Here is a 14,124-nt window from a genome sequence, read left to right on the forward strand (position 1 = left end):
AATCGGACAGATTGGGGTAAGGAGTTTCATAGGATTGGAGAGGTTTTGAAAAAGTCCTGGAGGCAAGCATGGGAGGAGGTGATGAGGGAGCTAGAGAGCAGGAGGTTTTGAGAGGAATGAAGAGAGCGATTAGGTTGGTATTTTGAGACCAGGCTAGTGATGTAGCTGGGGCTAAATTGTGGATGGCTTTGTATTTTGAATTTAATTTGTTGGGTGAGCGCAAGCCAGTGGAGGGATTGACAGAGAGGAGCAGCGGACACTTATCAATTGGTAAGGTGGATGAGTCTGGCAGCAGCATTCATGATGGATTGAAGGGGGGGGGGGTAGCCTATGTAGAGGTAAGCCAATGAGGAGGGAATTGCAGTAGTCGAGACCTGAGATGACCAGGGAGTGAACTAGGAGCTTTTTTGTGTCATTGGTTAGAAAGGGACCTATTTTGGAAATATTGCGAAGGTTGAGGCGGCAAGATTTGGACAGTGATTGGATGTGGGGCTCGAAGGAGAGTTCAGAGTCCAGGACTACACCTAGGACCTTGGAATGTGGGGATGGGCTGATAGTTGTACCATTGATTTTGACAGAGAGGTCAGGGGAAGGGGCACGTGGTGGAGGAAAAATTATAAGTTCGGTTTTGGATAGATTGAGTTTGAGGAAGTGGTGTGACATCCAGACTGATATATCTGCTAGTAAATTGAGGAGACTGAGGGAGTGAACTGAGGGGTGGATAAATAGATTTGGGTATCGTCAGCATAGAGATGGTATTGGCCCAGAGAGGATGTGTAGATTGAAAATAGGAGAGGTCAAAGAACAGAACCTTGAGGGACCCCAACAGAGAAATGAAGAGGAGAGGAGGTAGTAGAATTATAAGTAATGCTAAAGGTGAGGTTGGATAATTAGGAAGAGAACCAATGAAGAGTACAGTCATGAAGACCAAAGGCGTGGAGTTTTTTGAGGAGGAGGGGTGGTCAACCATATCTGTACTGCCTTCTCAATGCAGTTTTTCCCCATAATGTGAACTAATAGAAAATCTTTCTACATTTTAGGGACAGAAGACGCAGGAGCTGACTGAAGGGTAAGACTCTCTATGTCAGATTAGAGTAATTTATCTCTGGTGCACCTGAACATGAATGTAGTGTTTCTGGGCTCCCAAATACATGATGATTTTTCTCTCCCCTGATATGGTGTATTGGTGAGAGCAATCCATAGATGTAGCAACGGGTTCTTTCAAGACCCTGTTCTATTTTTAAAACATTGTTAACAGTCATGGATCCTATTGCTAGTTTACTGCTATCTGTAACAACAAATACATTTGTAATGAAAAAATGATTTTTATTTGACAGATAGAAGGACAAGATAAAGTGTATCCAAATAAAAAATATAGATACACTATATTACCAAAAGTATTGGGACACCTGCCTTTACGCGCAAATTAACTTTAATGGCATCCCAGCCTTCAACACTACTGAGAAGGTTGTCCACAAAGTTTAGGAGTGTGTCTATGGGAATGTTTGACCATTCTTCCAGAAGCACATTTGTGAGGTCAGGCACTGATGTTGGGGAGAAGGCCTGGCTCGCAGTCTCCGCTCAAATTCATCCCAAAGGTGTTCTATCAGATTGAGGTCAGGACACTGTGTAGGCCAGTCAAGTTCCTCCACCCCGAACTCACTCATCCATGTCTTTATGGACCTTATTTTGTGCACTAGTCCAAATCATTTGGTGGAGCGGGTAACTTGAAGCTGTTATAGCTGCAAAGGGTGGGCCAACTCAATATTGGACCCTACGGACTAAGACTGGGATGCCAATAAAGTTCATGTGCGTGGAAAGGAAGGTGTCCCAATACTTTTGGTAATATAGTGTCATAATTGCTAATATATTGTCCTTTGCAAAATTGTTACACAGAGTAGGTAAATAGACATGTTTGGTATTTTGAAAAAAAAAATAGATTTACAATCACTTTAATCTAAATACATTTTTCATTTAAAGTAATCACAAAAAAGGACTGATAGGAGATCAATTGGGCACCACATTTCGAACTGACAGAATATTGAAGACACATTCAAGGTGGGACTTTTAAGGTGCACACAATGTAGAGGCACAAATTACTTAAAATATACTTTATTCCAACATATAGCTTTAGTTAAAATACATCACCAGAAAAAAACAGGTGGTAGTCACCACCAACATAATAGAGACTTTTGTAAAACTACTATGTAAATACATCACGTTTGCATAGCAAATTGAAGATCTTCTTCTTCAATAACAGTAGTTTCTTCCGCATGTTTGGCAATGATGTACTATACAGGGCTGAGCTGTGTTATACCCAGTGCTGTGCTGTGAGGCATTACAATGAATTGCAGTATGGTGGGTATGATGTGTGTGAATGGGTGGGGTGGGTAGTAGGGGGTGCCTATTTCCCTGGTGATGGGTATAAGCTAAGAACTTGTAGGTTAAAAAATCCAGAAAAACATATTTTTCTATTTCTTAAGGATTTAGGTCTTTAATTATTATGTGTTCCTTTGTTGGTTAGATTCACTCTTTATTTTTGTCCTGATCACCCAGCAGCTACATGTAACAAAGGGTGGGAATGCTGGCTGATGTTACCATCTAAAAATGGCTATTGACCATATGGCTGAACAAATATTTTTGGTTTTACACTTTAATGACCAGATATATTTCTAAAAATCAAACAGCAAGTCCACCTCCATCCAAGTCCACCTCCATCCAAGTCCACCTCCATCCAAGTCCACCTCCATCCAAGTCCACCTCCATCCAAATCCACCTCCATCCAAGTCCACCTCCATCCAAGTCCACCTCCATCCAAGTCCACCTCCATCCAAGTCCACCTCCATCATGCCTATGTTTTCTATTTATTCAATTTTAATGGCTAGGTCTACATAAACCCGAGAATTCAAACAAGAAACACAGTCAAAATCTTTTATGCTATACCTAACATTTTTTCCCCCACATTTCCTTTAGGTGAATTTCAGGAGAACCCACTGAATCATGAAAATGATGTTTCTGCACACTGTCACCTTCTTGGGGATCCTCTGTGGAGTTTCTGCTAAGTGTTCATCCTGTACGTTTAGAACTGGCCTAATTATTGTAATAATTTATTAATCATGTATAAACCACATATACTATAAATGATAAGATATAAACGCATATGGTAAGATGATAGATATGTAGGTCAATCTCAGGACTGTCTGTCTGTCTGTCTTGTCAAAAGTATTGTGACATCTGCTGTTACACGCACATTAACTTTAATGGCATCCCAGTCTTAGTCCGTAGGGTTCAATATTGAGTTGGCCCACCCTTTGCAGCTCTAACAGCTTCAGCTCTTCTGGGAAGGCTGTCCACAAGGTTTAGGAGTGTGTCTATGGGAATGTTTGACCATTCTTCCAGAAGCGCATTTGTGAGGTCAGGCACTGATGTTGAAAAAGAAGGCCCGCCTCGCAGTCTTCACTCTAATTCATCCCAAAAGTGTTCTATCGGGTTGAGGTCAGGACTCTGTGCAGGCCAGTCAAGTTCCTCCAACCCAAACTTGCTAATCCATGTCTTTATGGACCATGCTTTGTGCACTAATCCAAATAATTTGGTGGAGGGGGGATTAAGATGTGGGATTGCTTGTCAGGGTTTGGCCCCTTCCTGTTCCAACATGACTGCACCCTAGTGCACAAAGAAAGGTCCATAAAGACATGGCTGAGCAAGTTTGGGGTGGAGGAACTTTACTAGTCTGCACAGAGTCCTGACTTCCACCTTATAGAACACCTTTGGGATAAATTAGCATGCAGACTGCGAACCAGGCTTTCTCATCCAACGTCAGTGCCTGACCTCACAAATGCAGAATGGTCAAATATTTCCATAGACACACTCCTAAACCTTGCGGACAGCCAACTTAGACGAGTTGAAGCTGTTATAGCTGCAAAGGGTGGGCCAACTCAATATTGAACCCTACGGACTAAGCCTGTGATTCCATTAAAGTTCATGTGCGTGTAAAGGCAGGTGTCCCAATACTTTTGACAATATAGTCTGTCTGTCTATACAAGGGAATGTAGACAAGGGAATGTAGACATCACTTGTAATAGAAATAGGCAGGACTGGAAGCTATTAGATCTAACGTTCATATTAAGGGTATACAAGTTGGCCATACTGAACACAAATTAGGCCTTTTTGCAGACGATATCATTCTGACCCTGACTAACCCGACTGTGTCGTTACGTGAACTGCAATCTGTTATTCAACTTTTCGGTCAAATATCGTACTATAAGGTTAACACCTCTAAGTGCTATGCTCTTCCCATCTCTATCCCGTCTGCTGAACTAGCCACCCTTAAAGCAGTGTTTCCTTGTAATTGGGAGGCCCCCTCGATAACCTACCTGGGCATCCAACTCGCCTCACCGGTTGCGAAGCTATATGAACGTAATATGTTGCCACTACTGGACCGTATTGAGGAAGAATTCTCCCAAATCAGGAAGGTTCACCTTTCCTGGTTGGGCAGAATTGCAGCATACAGAATGCAAGTCCTTTCGAAGCTATTGTACTTTTTTTAGGACGCTCCCCATCCCCATCCCCCAGTTATTCTTCAATAAACTGGCTTCCCAGTTGAGAAAGTTTATCTGGGATGGGAAGCCTCCTAGACTAGCATTATCCACTCTCTACAAACCCCATAATTTGGGGGGAGTTGGTCTTCCTGAAGCGCAAGCTTACTACCGTGCTGCAGTTCTATCACAGGCCCGCTATTGGTTTGTGCACCAGGAAGATAATCTGTGGAATCAGATTGAGAGACAAGTCTCCCCAGGTCAAAACCTGCATGCCTTAACCTTTGCAGCCACCTTACTCCATAAATTAAAAGCCCCTCCTTACCCCACCATTCAAGCTACCTTGCAAGCGTGGACTCACCTCCTTGGTCAGAATTTCCAAGACGAGGAATGTGTCACCCTCGATACCCCCCTAGCAGTGTATGATTTGTTGCGGGAGTATCTACCCTGTACTGGCGAAAACGTGGCTTTCACTATTCCGCTCACTTGCCCCAATCCTGCTCTGCCCTTGACATGCTGACTAAATTCCAGATTGCAGCTTACAATAAAGCCCACGCCTCAGTGCTTCCCCCAATACCAAAGAAGCTTTGGGAATTTCTAATCGTAAAGACCCGCTCTAATATTAAAGGTATCTCCATGTGCTATAAATTTTACAATTATCAATCTCCGCTTCGCAAGTCCCCCACTATCCTTAAGTGGGAGGACGAGCTAGGCCAGTCCTTCCCTGTTGCTCAGTGGATGAGAGCATTCCAGATCAGTCGCTCATCCTCGGCGTGTGTGGACCACTGGGACAACTCCCAAAAACTGTTTCATAGGTATTACATGACACCTGCCAGGCTCCATGCTATGGATAAGAAATGCTCTCCCCTTTGCTGGAGGGAGTGCCAAGAGACAGGAAACATTTTGCATGTGTTCTGGAGCTGCCCGATGGTCCATCCACTTTGGAAGGAAGTTTTTGCTTGGGCTTCAAAATTGCTGGGATCGCCCTGCGAACCCTCCCCGGCTTTAGCCTTGCTGGGGCTAGGTCTGGATTTCCTTTCCCCTGGCCCCTGGAAGGTGATGGCTCATATACTGTTTGCCATGAGAATCGCGATTGCTGCTAAGTGGAGGACTACTGATCCTCCGCTCTTAATAGCTATCAAACACAGAGTAGCCAACCAATATGAAATGGAAAGAATGCTCGCTTTCAAACATAGGAAAGCTGCTACATTCCAAAAACAGTGGCAATCTTGGATTGGTCACCCCCTGACCTTAACTTAAACTTACTCTCCTTGATATGTAACTTTAGTGAAATATTCCCATCTGCATGCTATATTGCTCTGGTGGTAAACCCCCCCCTCCCCCTTTACCCCTCCACTCCCTTTATCCTTTCCCTCCATTACCCCAATCCATATTTCTGGTCTGTTATTCTTTCCTTATCACTGCTCCTAATTAGCACCCTGTTTGACTCAGATTAGGGAGACATACATAGGTAGTGGCGACACCTGTGTTATGAGGATTTCCTTGGGTGGTGGCGGCACCCTCACAGTTTGCACCCAATTGGGGTGAGGGTCCGGATACCACATAATTTGCACTAATCCCTTCTTTGAGCCAAGTCTTGGGCGCGTGCACGACATATGTTTTATACTTTTATAATGGTTTGTGCAAGGATATCTTATTTGATCGTCTGTATGGTTTTGGGCTTGTTCTATGATGGACATGTAATGTAAGTGCACAGTTAATTTTCATATGCCTTTTGTTATTGTTCATATGTTCTATTTCTTCAATAAAAATGAATTTTCAAAAAAAGAAATAGGCAGGACTGGACCTCTTTAATGTGAGATCTGGGGTCAAAAAGGTCTCAGATCTCACATCTACACTAAAAAGCAAAAAAAAAAAAAAAAAGCTATTTTTTTTCATGATGAAAAAAATTGGCCCTTTAAATCCATTGGGAGGAAGCGACGGATGAAGTCTCTCCGGTCCTCCAAGGCCATAGAGTCTATTTGGGGCCAACTTTCCCTCACTCGACTTCCTGCCTCAGAGAAAAGAAGACCAGATCATTTCCCCTGCTACTGACAGCTCCGGAAAATGACCGGGAGGCAGCGGGAGGGGGGCACATCTGCCGCTTGGACCACCCATATGTTAAAGTGGACTGTTTAAAAAAATACCGGGGTTATGATAGCTATCTTGCTGCCACAACCCCGGTATTTAACGTCAAATACTGACGTAAATACACGGTGGGCGGTCTGAAAGTGCTCAATCAAGCTATGATTCATGCCAAAATAGAGGCTATAACTCAAGACAAAATAAGTAACTTTAGGAAAAAGAATGGCTCCCTTGGGTGACACACTTTTTGCCTTCCAATTTTGATGAATCCTTGTTGATGCCCTGGTTACTATTACCCACATTCTCATTTTCTCGATAAACATCAAATGATTATCACCACACATTCCCCAGGGATCCCCCTTCTCGCTCTTCTTTCTCTATTCCTTCCTTTTATTTCTTTTCTGTTTTCCCTTCTATCAAATCTTTCTATCACTCCTATCCAGTGGCGGATGGTGCTCCATCAGTCGGGCGGGGTTGCGGCAGATGGACCTGCTGCCCCCCCCATATCACTCCAGCCTGCACCACCACATCTCTCCCCCCCCCGCCTCCTCGCCAGCCCACCAGTTTACTTAACTTGTTCCTCCGGTATGACAGGTGGCGGCTTCCCCCTCAGGCTCCTTCATGTCCCTTCTCAGCGGCTACCTCCTACCCCTTCTTGGCCAATAGCACGGTTTCTCCTTTCGGCTAATCGGGAAACAGGTCTCAGGACCTGCTTCCTGATTGGCCGGGAGGAGAATCAGTGTGGCAATAGCGAATAGCCTATTAAAACCTCTGGCTCTAATCAGGTGCTTAAAAAAAAAAAACATTGGAATCTATGTGTCCGGTGCCCTGCATGTAGATTAGGGGGCTGGATGCATGGATTGGGGGGGCGCTGCGCCCCCAATGGACGGGCCGCCACTGCTGCTATCCCCTTCCTCTTCTTTCTTTTCTTCAGGTTCAAGCTGCGGTTCCTTTAATTATTCTCTTCAGTTTATAACATTATTGACATAAGCTCCTACATGTTACATAAAAACAATAAACCTCCTGCAATCTTTTTAACCGCTTGCCGATCGCCCGGCGCATATATACTGCGGCAGGCTGGGTCGGCTGCGCGAATCGCCATACCTGTACTGCGATCTGTGGGAGCTGTCTTTGGGGCGTGCCCCCATTTGCCAGCGGGGAAGCTGATTCAAGGGACCGGCACCCACGATCGCTCCCCATGGAGAGAGAACGACGGTCTGCTGTTGTAAACACAGCAGACCGTTGTTCTCTCAGGAATCAATACAGAGCTCCTGTGATCCTCCTATTCAGGAACACAGATCTCTGTGTTGATTCCACATGCCTATCCCTCCACAGTTAGAAAACACCCCCTAGGCATACATTTAACCCTTTGAGCGCCCCTGGGTTAACCCCTTCCCTGCCAGTGTCATTATTACAGTAACAGAGCGTATTTTTTTTAAGCACTGATTACTGTAATAATGTCACTGGTCCCCCCAAAAGTGTCAGTTAGTGGTCCAATCTGTCCACCGCAATGTCGCAGTCCCGCTCAAAATCGCAGATCACTGCCATTACTAGTAAAAAAATAAAATAAATAAAAATTACATAAATCTTTCCCCAAGTTTGTAGACGCAGTTCATTTTGAGCAAACTAATCAAAATAGGCTTATTGGAATTTTTTTTTTTTTTTTTTTTTTTACCAAAAATATGTAGCAGAATACAAATTGGCCTAAAATGATGAAAAAAATATGTTTTTTTTTACATTTTTTTCTTGGGAATGTTAGATAGCAGAAAGTGAAAAATATTGTTTTTTTTTTCGGAATTGTCGCTTTTTTGTTTATACAGTAGCACAAAAAAAATGAAAATCGCACAGGTGATCAAATACCACCAAAAGAAAGCTCTATTTGTGGGGAAAAAAGGACATCAATTTTATTTGGGTACAGCGTTGTACGACCGCAAAATTTTCTGTTAAAATAACGCAGTGCCGAATCGCAAAAAATGGCCTGGTCAATAAGGGGGAAAATCTTCCGGTCCAGAATTGGTTAAGAAATATTATTGATAATCATAGCTTACTATTAGCCCTAAGGCTTTGTTATATTCTCTATTGTTCATGGTAGGTTTCAGCATCACTGATTGCCTTTTGAGTTTTTATTCCTATGATGTTTATGTGACATAAACCATTGTCAGTTATATTACAGGACTATAATCCAATCCCCCATTGTATCCTGACATGGTATTTTCCTATGCCCCTTTTGAACCTGTCTTTGTAATTTGTTGAATTTCAATAAACAAAATTGACAAGAAGTACACAAAATTATCTTGTCGCATTCACCTGCTGGATTCTTCCATGGCTCTTTAACAAAAAGGCAGAACCCTAATTGGTTGAACAGCCACATAATAACCAGAAGAGTGTTGGTAATCTATGGATGTCAATCCAGATTGGGTCATGTGTGTTTGGGATGGGTCACCACTTCACTTTATGTCCAAGCATGAAATCAGATAATCATTGGCAAGTAATAGCACAATGACTATGAATGATAGCACAGGCATGTATGAGGAGCTAGAGCACATGCTGGGTGGAGAGAAAGGGGCAAGATTGTAAATTGAAGAGATTCAGTGATAGTTGTAAATGTCTACTACTAAAAGAAAATACAACAAAATGTCTATTGCGATAAAAGCTATTAAGAATCCCCCATGTGCACCCAAGCTGTGTCTCATGTATCTCCTCTCTTGTACTATTTTTACATTGAGTAATATGTAGCTTTACTCTCACATTTTTTAACAGATCGGAATGTTGCCCTTCAAGGTCGAGCAACTCAGTCCTCCATTTTAACCCTGGTAGAACATGGCTACCAGTCAGCAGCAATAAATGCAGTAGATGGAAACCAAGACTCATACTTTTACCATGGCTCCTGCTCACATACACACAATGACCTGTCTCCCTGGTGGAGGGTGGACCTGCATAAACCATATAGAATTGCCTTAATTTCCATCACTAATAGAGGAGACTGCTGTAGTGAAAGACTGAACGGTGCTGAAATTCTTGTTGGAAACTCTCTGACCAACAACGGGAACAGTAATGCCAGGTAAAGATGATTTTTTTATTTTTATTTTATCTATTAAAGAATGTGACATATTGATTGTACAGACAATTGCGCCAAGGGTGCTGCAAATGTAGATTACAAAAATAAAAATGTAGCAATAATAAGGCAGTGATACATTTCTACCAATATATGTTCAAGCTTAAAAGTGTAACCTAAGAATCAACTTATATGCGTAACTTAAGAAGCAATTTTCAAGACTAAAATACCTTTCTACGGGATACTTAGAGAATGCTGTAGAATACTTCAAGGTCCAAACAAATTCTTGCTGTGCAGTCTTTGTGGTTCAACCATCTGTGCCATTTTTTCCAGAAGGAAGCACATTTGCCATTTTTGATGGCAAACATCAGCTCAAATTGGGTGCGAGTGTTCAGTAGTTGGATGAAGAGTGAACAATCAGGGGGGATATTTTGCTTCCATACCAATGTGATCGTTCTTCTGGCTGCTATGAAGCCATGCACAAGAAAAGGGGTTAGCGTAATGGCCCAAGATTCATGGTGTAAGAGGAGTAAAGCTGTCGCAGGGTTGCATTTGATGTTAATTGTGGAAACTGAAGATAAGTAAGTGAAAACATATTGCCAGAATGCGAGTGCCATTGGACAGTCCCACCATATGTGCAGAAGGGTTCCATGCTGTCCGCATCCTCTCCAGCAAAGTGATGATGAAGATGGGAACATTTTAGCTAATCTTGAAGGGGTGTAGTACCACCTATGAATGAGCATGAGAGATGCTACCCAGTGTGTAATGCATTTTGATGACGTTATGAGAAGTTAAGATGCCCTTTGCCAGTCGCGTTTTGTGAATTGTTGTGATAGATCAGATTCCCAAATTTCCATGGTGGGGGTTTTGCCAGAGACGGAGTTATGATATACAGTCCGATAAAGATATGAAATGCCTTTGATCTTTGGGGGTAGTGGTATTAAAGAAATAAATAATACCCGTGGCAATGTAATATGTTCCTTTAAGGAGAGTAGAGAGAATAGATTGAGTTCGAAGAAATTTATAGAAGTCTGTCTTGTGTAATCCGAAGGAAGTTTGTAAGTCTTGGAAAGAGCTTGGAACATTTGGTTCAAGTAGGCTTCCAAGTGTGGCTATTCTGGCAGCTTCCTATTGTGAAAGAGACAGATCTGGCGACCAAAGTTCCAAGGAGGAGATTGGAAGAGACGTAATGTCCATTGTATGCAATTTCAGTAGCTGGGGATTTGGATTTTGCTAGATATTTAGGGCAAATCTGATAGATCATACATTTGCTGTAAGTACGGAGTCAGGAGCACTGAGAATGCTTTATAATATTAATTCCCAATACTGTCTGAACCTGGGGATTTGTGAATGGGTAATTTATGGATGGCCGTTTGGATTTCAGATGGTGTGGAGAGGTTATCAAGTTGATCTTGTGTTATCTTGGAGAGATTTAGGGGCTCAAGAAAATGTGGGGGCATTAGTGGGGTCTTCTAAGCCTATATTGTATAGGGTTGAGTAGAATTCAGCAACTTTGTTGCCGATGTGTGCTTGATTTGTGATTGGGTCGTTGTTTAAATCTAGGAGATACGCTATGCGATTTTTCACAGCTTTCTTTTTAATTTGCCTTGAGAGATGTGCACCTATTTTATTGTAGTTTAGGTAGTTTAGGTTAAGGCATTTTAGAAGAAGATCATATTGGGAAATAAAGATTTGGGAGAGTTGATGGTGGAGTTCCATGAGTTGTTTAACACTATCTAAGGAACATTGAGCTTTATTTAGGGATTCTAAATTGCGAATGGCCTCCGTTAAATCAGTAATTAATTGCTTTTTAGTACGTTTCTCCTGGGCTCCTAGTTTAAGAAAAAACCCTCTCATATGTGCCTTGTGGGCAGACCACAGAGTATTGATGTTATCCACAGAACTGCATTGCATTGGATAAAATTGCTTAACTATTCCTTGATCTGCTCCTGGTATCGAGAAATATGCAGTAATGAGGTGTTTAATTTCCAAATTCCGTTTGGAGTAGGTGAATTTGGGAGTTGAAGGGACAATGATATGGGCGCGTGATCTGACCAGGTAATTAAACCAATCTGTGTGGCTGTAGTTTGGAGCAACGTATCCCTATCCACCAGGAACAGATCAATACGGGAGTAAACCCTTAATGCTGTGGAATAAAAGGTATAGTCTCTTTCAGATCTGTAAGTGCACCTCCAAGCATCATAAAGGTGTTCATTTTTTCGTTAAGTCTGACAGGGCGTATGTGGGGCGTCTATTACAACTTGTGGGCACATCATTGAAATCGCCACATAGTACATGGCAGCCTATTTGCAGAGATCTAATTTTCTTCATTAGTTTATTGAGGAAGGACTTTTGTTTAGTATTAGGGGCATATAATGTAACGAAGGTATAAGCAGTGCTGTATTTTGGCCTAGGCCGACAAGGCCCAGGCCTAGGGCGGCACTTTGCAGGGGGCGACAAAAGCGCTAGACCCGCTTCACTCCCTCTCTCTCACTCCCCCCTCTCTCACTCCCCCTTCTCTCTCCCCCCTCTCTCTCACCCTCTCTCTCTCTCACCCCTCTTTCTCTCACCCCCTCTCTCTCTCTCGCTCTCTCTCACCCCCTCCTCTTTTTCTCACTCACTCACCCTCCTTCTCTCTCTCTCCCCCCCTCCCTCTCTCACCCCCCTCTCTCTCTATTCCCCCCTCTCTCAACCCCTCCTCTCTCATCCCCCTCTCTTTCCCATTCTCCCTCTCTCGCATCCCCCCTTCTCTCTCTAATCCCCCTCTCTCTCTCATCCCACTCTCTCTCTCTCATCCCCCTCTCTCTCATTCCCCTCTCCCTCTCTTATTCCCCCCTCTCTCTCTCTCATTCCCCCCTCTCTCTCTCATCCCCCATCTCTCTCTCTCTCTCTCATTCCCCTCTCTCTCTCTCTCTCTCTCTCACACAGACATTACCCCCTCTCTCTCTCTCATTCTCCCCTCTCTCTCTCTCCCTCTCCCTCCCTCACCCACCCCCCTCTTTATCTCCCACCCCCTCTCACCCCCCCCTCTCATGAGAGCTCATGTATTCATGCTGGGACTTGTAGTCCTTCAATTTTGGAGGGAGTCACATCCGTTAAAAAGGAAGGAGTGGGGCAAATTTACATAGGAGGGGGAGGGGCGCCCAATTTCAGTCTTGCCTAGGGCAGCACAAAACCAAAATACACCACTGGGTATAAGGGTGGTGATTAAGAAGTGCACCTAAAATAATAAATCGGTCATTTGAATCCATTTCCAGGAATTTCTGAGAGAAGACTACAGTATCTTTAATTGCCATCAATACTCCATGTTTCTTTTTGTCTGCGTTAGTGAACAAACTGTGTGGGAATTTGGGGTGCGTGATTTTAAGTGGCAAGGCAGACCGCAGGTGTGTCTCTTGTTTTTTCAGATGCTTTAAAAAAAATTTACCAGTTACCCATTTAGAGTTACAGAGGAGGTCTTGTGCTAGAATTATTGCTCTTGCTCTAACGATCGCGGCGATACTGCACCAAAAATGAAAATGTGTCTGGAGGATAACTTAAACCTGCTTATGATATGACACACCTGTATGATGTATACAACTACATCAAAACTGGCATTTTAAAATAAGAGGGACCCAGATACATGTCCTCCTACATGTGAATGATAAGGAATACTGTACATGCCACCCCATCTGTTGTGTCAATGATAGCCTGAGCTCAGAGGAAGTGGGATGAATGAATGCTGTCATTTATCTTGAAGGACATCAGTTGGCCAAATATAAATACTTTGGGAAATAGTGCCAGATTGGAAGTACGCTTTGCAGGAAAAGCTGCTTTTTATTGTATTTTATTTTGAGATGTATCTTTTATTTTGCTTTAAGTTTTATGTTGCTTCTTTTACAAATCAATACATAAATGCATGTGTAATTGGTTTTATTGCTACTATTGGTATTAATCAGTTTCCCTTTGCAGGTGCGGGAAGGTTTCCTCTATCCCAGCTGGAGGAACACAGAACTTCTACTGTCAGGGCATGGTTGGCAGATACGTCAATATCATTTTACGTGGTAAAAAAGAATATCTCCAATTATGTGAAGTTCAAGTCTGGACTGCTGACAAGCATTGAAAGGACCACCTAAAGAACAACCGATGAATACGATAATACAAATAAAAATGTATTGCCTTTGTTTCAGTAATCTGATGGCAAAAAGCCAATGATCAAATACGGATTAATAAACAATATTCTGCATTATGTGCGTATTGTCAAATTAGTTTTCTGAATTTGCTGGGTTCCAGGATACAGAGCATGTTATGTGTGTTGGATATAAAGGCAGTAGATGCATTAAATAGGATGAAATGCATCAAAAATGTAGAGTTATCGGATCTGAATAAGTAAGAGAAGCACAAATGTGGGGCAAGCATCGGGATTTTAATGGTACCGCCCTAGGATTAATGGCACTTTTCGACTGCAAG

General features: G+C 42.8%; 1 protein-coding gene across 1 annotated transcript; it reads left to right on the plus strand.

The window, feature by feature from the left end:
- Positions 1-3,000: 3,000 nt before the first annotated feature.
- LOC309544043 (fucolectin-like) lies at positions 3,001-13,791 on the plus strand (the record flags this gene model as incomplete). Its single annotated transcript, XM_082276434.1, has 3 exons — positions 3,001-3,064; positions 9,381-9,681; positions 13,627-13,791. 3 exons carry the CDS (start codon positions 3,001-3,003, stop codon positions 13,775-13,777), a joined length of 516 nt encoding a protein of 171 aa, XP_082132560.1. The 3' UTR covers positions 13,778-13,791.
- Positions 13,792-14,124: the final 333 nt, after the last annotated feature.

This window comes from Pelophylax lessonae (genome assembly GCF_965119305.1).
Source record: "Pelophylax lessonae genome assembly, contig: HAP1_SCAFFOLD_723, whole genome shotgun sequence".
Taxonomy (NCBI): Eukaryota; Metazoa; Chordata; class Amphibia; order Anura; family Ranidae; genus Pelophylax; species Pelophylax lessonae.